Below are 6002 nucleotides of genomic sequence, written 5' to 3'. Positions count from 1 at the left end.
AACAAACCAAATCCCCCTACCCGCAATGTCGTCAGGAAATTAGTTTGCTGACTGAGTTATTAGCTAACTTGGATATCCATATATATATTTTAGAGATGGGTATTTTTTACCCATATATTGAATGACTCAGTTTTAAATTCGTGCTATTTATTCACCCATTTTCCAAATCGTGCCTTTTATATTACATTAGTGTACATACAAACGTATATAAACAATAGATTACTCTAAAATACTTCAAAATCGTATTAAAATCAAATTTATATACATTAATGTGAATGGCGAATTATTATACAATTTTGATAAATAATACGATGGGCAACTAGACGAGACCGAGGCTAGTTGTGATCTACGAGTTCCAGTTCTTTGCTCTTTGCAGCCGATTTTTGTGACAAAACATCATCCACATCATCATTCACTGGTGTGTTCGCTAATGGGGGTTAGGAACCCATCTCCTCCGCACGAAAAACGAAGCAGTCCATTAACACGTGATTAATTAAGTTTTAGCTAATTTTTTCTAAAAATAGATTAATTTGATTTTTTTTAAAGCAACTTTCGTCTAGAAACTTTTTTTAAAAAACCACACCGTTTAGCGCGGAAAACGAGAGAGAGGAGGGGTTGGGAACCCAGGGCAAAGAACATAGCCAATGCGATCATATATGACTTAATCATATACGATCTATACAATCATTGCAACTTTTTTTTAAAAATGGGATGTTTTATAAATGCAATCAAACAGTGAATGATAATTATTCCATCCTATCCTCTCCCAACCAGACAAGTCCAGGTAAATATTCAATATATGGACAAGAATGATGTGGATAAGTTTATTAGAACAACGAAACTAATCAGGATTCCATATAGTGTTCTTTATCTACAAGGGAAAAAAATTTCTGCAGCAAAGGCTCTTAAGAGAACTTAATCACAAGTTTCAGAAGAATAATTCATGATCATATGATCACAGGACACATCACGGACTCAAACGCCGGTACAACACATGTTTCTCTTCTCCTTGTCACAGTTTCAGAAAACTGCACAACTATTACAATTGATCCACCCATGGGCACAAACACAAGAAAGAAATAATGTACAGCATATGTATGATGCAAAAGAATCACAAGTTGCTGCAAAAGAATCAAGGCCATCACATTACACCAATGGTCCCAGATGACATTACAGCACAGGTTTTTCTATCCTAGTCACAATTTTCAGAACAGTGAGCGGCAACTATGATATATTGATCAGCCTAATGGGGTGGGCATGCACCACCGCACCAGTAGAAGAAAGAAGGCCTACTTTCATCTAGAAGTCAAAATTTTTCTACCACCTAGCTCGGCAATGCTCATACTCATCTGCAGCAATCCAACTCAGCTCTCTCCCTACCAGAAGCGACAAAGCCAACCTGCAGCCCGTCGTCTCGATCTCTCACCAGGAGGGCGTGGGTAAAGGATATCATAGTGGGCACCTGTGTACAGCAAGGTGACACGAGGAACGTCGACGCCATCCGCGGTGTAGATATCTTGAGCTGGTCCATTATGCAGATTTTCCACTTGGAGGGGCACCCTAAACGCGGCTGCCAAGGCCCTCATTGGAACATGGTCTGTGTACAGACGAGGTGGAAGGAGATTGGTAGCACACCACTGCTTGCAGAGAAAACAGGTAAGGTGAAATGAGTGCCAAAAGAATTCAAGAATCGTTGCACTGTCAGTTCAGAAACGAGTTGATGTAAGGGAAATGATGTTGGCACTAACAAATTCCAGGGGGTAATCATCTCCAAGATCATCTACATACTGTTCATACTCGTCCTTGTGCGAGCACATCCAGGTAGCTGCTAATGATCTGAGGAAAACAAAAACTGACGAAACAGAATTTCAGAAACAAGAATTAGGATGAATAGAAGGAAGATAAACTGAAGGATGTTGTTCTTACTGCCATTCGACATCCTTTTACTGCTGAAGAACCCCAGAAGTTCCTGCTTACGGCTGAAAAAAAGCGCCCATATGTGGTCAGTGGGATGGATAAACAACAATTTGTTGAAACTATAGGAACCAAACATATAAATACCTGTATGTTGATGCTGGATTCTTCCATCCAATTATGTTCTCTATCAGCTTCTTAAATACCTGAGAATCGATGATGCAGTAAATCACGCATGGTATACCTTACAAACGGATGGCATTTTGCACTCTAAGAGGAATTCAAGAGTTTAGCAGGTATATTACAATGAAGCTTGCAAAATGCATATCGTTGATATTAAGACATGAATAAATATAATAGGATAACTCATATGAGAATCTCTGATAGGTAAACATTAGATATAACAAAAACCTTAGGAAGCAAATAATTGATAAGAGAGTAGTAAGAAGGAAGGCATTTATTGTAGAGAATCATCTCTTACAAGCATGTTTCTATAAGAAAGATAAACAAATAAATACATAGAAGGTGACTGATTACTTCGTGGCCACAGGAAAATGCAGTGGCCCATTCAGGATAATCAATTTGCATAGCCATTGGTTTAACTTCAATTTCAAGGGCAGCAAGGAGGCGTTGTTCCTCATCTGTGTCCTCCCTGTCAAGGACTTGCTCCTGCCAAACAAAGCGGAATAAATCACCAAGCATACATTCTATGCTTAGAAACAGGGAGGAGGCCAACATGTCAGCTACCAGATAGGAAATTATGAAGCTCCTGTAGAAACATTCCCCATCTCCATGCACTGCCCTAAATTCTGAATACTTGCTAACAAGGATCAGAAAATTTGAAGAAATAATTCCCCGCAAACCCGGTAGACAATAATGGTCAGGAGCAAATTCCATGGAAAATTTCTGCACCACAGACACAGATAAGGGAATTCAGCTCATGGCCATCTGATGTAGGAAATAGTACAACTAGAAAGAAATATAACTTCGTTTTGCATGGCATTTTTCTAGTTTCTGCAATATCCGACAGGTTCTTAAAATCAGTATCCAGTATAATTGACATAGATCAGTTGTTGTTTAGTAAAAAGATGCTATCCTGTCAAAAAATTGAACAGCACTAGGCTGATTCAGGTTCTGCCACAATCCAGTAATGTCAATTGCATGTGAAACACTAGTATATGATAGTATATAGAGAAGAAAAGATAGCTCGATAGAACAGTATGATATTTAAGGGCTTTGATCACATTTATAATTCATATACATTCATTTTCAACATTATCAAAGATTAAAAGGAGTCAAACCTGGTGATTCACAAGAGTTGGCAGGTCTGTTCTGTTATTCACATCGGAGAAACACGTTAGACTTCCTTTTCTACATAAAAGCTATCCCACAAGGGAAAAAAAGGGGTCAAAATTCATATAGAATGCCAGACGCAGCACAAATTAGGGGATTACAGAGTATTTATATCAAGAACAATCATTTTAGGCTAAGTACCAAGGAAACAGGGAATGCGTGGAACTTGTAAACACCAATATAGCAGGGGAACAGAACTGGTATTTCCAGAATTGCTCTACGCTTGCCATTCATGTCCTAACAGCAAATGCTAACAATATGCTAACAGTGAACAAAACTGGTATAAAACAATTCACTAACAGTGAATGCTCACGTCACGTGAATTTAGGATTTCTTACCAAGATATTGCAGTAATAATGACACGATACAATATTTTCCTACAATGTTAGTTGTTTACAGTGATATGAAAAGTAGATCACATTAAACAGAAAGTGGGTCCAATGCAAAACTGGTATAACACAATTCACTAACAGTGAATTCTCAAGCCATGTGAATTTAGGATTTCTCACCAAAGATATCGCAGTAATAATGACATGATACAATATTTTCCGACATTGTTAGTTGTTTATAGTGAGATGAAAAGCAGATCACAGTAAACAGCAAGCAAAACTAATGCAAGCAAGAGTGCCTTTCTTCAACAATTTCGACAAAGCATAAGAAGGTTGCTGCATGTATTTCCAAAGAAGGTCGCAGGACAACCTACGGATAATACGGAAGTCAAATTTTTCCTAACACGCCTAATGATTTGGACTCCTGTTCTAGAATGCAACTTCTTTTTTGAGAAACACAGGACCTGCCTCCCCCATTTCTACACCAGAAATTAATAGTCTACATTAAGAGTAGCACAACCAAAAAACCTCTTAATACCATTCAGCTTAATGCTGTCAATTTAGATGCAGCGATCCCACTATTGGTTGGCAACATATCAATTCGGCTCTAGAATGCAACATATGCATTTCAACCAAGATTTATTCATTCACCAAATCATCCAAGACTTTAGATGAATAGACAGAAACCACGTAGGCTAAGATCCTCCAAGTTCACCATTTTCAACATGAAAAATTGGGCACAAGACGATTTCAAAAAAAAATTGGGCACAAGAACCACATGCAAACAACAGAATACTAGCACCTAAGCATGGATGTAAGATTCACCATGGTTTCACAAGAATGGTAGGAAGCAATCCCACATCCTGAACACAAAAATTTGGCACAAGAATGTCCAGCCCAGACAAGAAAGTAAAATAAACTTCCCCTTACCATGCTGATGTAGCCATCAATTCTACTCCGGAGTGGGTTCTTTCTCCTGGAAACGTGCGACAGCAGCTCCCCCTCCTCATCGTCGTCATCCTCCTCCTCCTCCTCCTCCTTCTCCTTCTCTTTCTCCTTCTCTTCCTCCTCCTTCTGAACAGTGGTATCAACAACAGGTAGCTGCCTGGCCTACTCCAGAGAAACCAACCAAGAAATGCTCAAGAACAATTAGAACAACAAAGCTCCCAAGATGCCCAGAATAATCGATGGCATACGCACCATCGCCAGGTCGATATCGTTCAAGGCATCATCTGCCTCACGGTCGGAGAGCCCCAGACGGCCGGTGTTGCGGGCGGGGGGTGTTGCTGCCGGCGGCGCGCCGGATGGTTTCTCGGCGGCGGGGGGCCCTTGATACGCACGAATGCTGCTCTGGAGTAACTTCCCTTCAAGGGGACCAGACTTCCTTAGCGCCTTCAAGGGAAAACCAAACCAAGAAACGCTCAAGAACAGGATCGAAATCCACCCCCAAAACGCGATGATGGCACAGGAATGCGAGGTGGTAGGAGCCATTCACCTGTTCCGGATCCCGATCACCTTCGTCGACCTTCTTCTTCCCCTTCCGGTCGACCGCTGCAGCGGCGGAGCTCGATCCGGTGCCGGTGGCGCCCCGGCCGTCGCCGCGGCCTCCTCCCTCTCCGGGCTCTCGAAGAGGCGGCAGGGGCGGGCGCGGTGGCCGCGGCGGCAGAGGCGGGCGCGGCGGTCGCGGCGGGCGAGAGGCAGCGGAGCCGCCGCCCTGGGCTGCAGCGGCGGTCGAAGCACCACCGGGTGCCGCGGCGGTGGCGGCGCTGGAGCTGGAGCCCCATGGCCAACGCGGCGGACGCCATAATGGCGGGCGGGTGGTGCCGGGCCGGGGCTGAGGCGGGCGCGGCGGCTGCGAGGCGACGGCGCCGCCCTCGGCTGCAGCGGTGGAGGTGGAGGTGGACTCGCGACGTTGGGTGGCGCGGCCATGGACCGGCTGGTCTTTTGCTGTGCCTGACGTGGAAGCCATCGTGGCGGCGTCAAAAGCTTAGGCGGGAAGAGAGGCGGGGGCTGATTTGCTATTCCTGATGATGCGAGGGGGTGAAGGAAAAATGTGCCAAGGGCGTGGTTGTTAATTCCAGGAAGGCAGGAGGCTATTTATAAAGGTAACATGTGCATATGCTTAGCCTCCTTTTTCTGTTTAGCCTTTCTTTTCTTCAACAAAATTAATTCAAATTTGATGTAGCAAATCGTAAATTTAGCATCTACGTCGGTCTAATATCTGCTTGAATTAAAGATTGGTCATTTTCATTCCCCAAAATTATTTCATTGCATTACTTAACCCCTTAAATCATTTTTAGCTTATTTTACACCAGACCATTAAAAATGCTTAACCCCTTAAACCATTTTTGGCTTATTTTACCCTCAACTATTGAAAATGGTCCACTCGACTTCCTAATAATATTT

The 6002-nt window shown here is 42.8% G+C and overlaps 1 protein-coding gene across 1 annotated transcript; it reads right to left on the bottom strand.

Annotated features, from left to right (window-relative positions):
• Nucleotides 1–866: 866 nt before the first annotated feature.
• On the bottom strand, nt 867–5565 carry LOC127763714 (uncharacterized). The gene is made up of 10 exons (XM_052288497.1): nt 5092–5565; nt 4797–4988; nt 4527–4706; nt 3216–3296; nt 2662–2820; nt 2452–2583; nt 2062–2120; nt 1927–1979; nt 1749–1852; nt 867–1637 (listed from the first exon to the last, which is right to left on the bottom strand). The coding sequence occupies exons 1-10, from the start codon at nt 5563–5565 to the stop codon at nt 1377–1379; spliced, it is 1695 nt and encodes a 564-aa protein (XP_052144457.1). The 3' UTR covers nt 867–1376.
• Nucleotides 5566–6002: the final 437 nt, after the last annotated feature.

This window comes from Oryza glaberrima, chromosome 2 (genome assembly GCF_000147395.1).
Source record: "Oryza glaberrima chromosome 2, OglaRS2, whole genome shotgun sequence".
Classification (NCBI taxonomy): domain Eukaryota; kingdom Viridiplantae; phylum Streptophyta; class Magnoliopsida; order Poales; family Poaceae; genus Oryza; species Oryza glaberrima.
Note: the sequence above shows the minus strand (reverse complement) of the source record. Positions and strands in the feature narration are given on the sequence as shown.

Bases quoted from the DNA above. Each gene is read 5' to 3' on its own strand.
- LOC127763714 (XM_052288497.1), bottom strand. From the start codon at position 5,565: ATGGCTTCCACGTCAGGCACAGCAAAAGACCAGCCGGTCCATGGCCGC. The intron at 2,821-3,215 runs GTTTGACTCCTT...TCTGTGGTGCAG, and splicing joins CAACTCTTGTGAATCACCAG to AAATTTTCCATGGAATTTGC. The intron at 1,853-1,926 runs GTAAGAACAACA...CTGTTTCGTCAG, and splicing joins TAAAAGGATGTCGAATGGCA to TTTTTGTTTTCCTCAGATCA.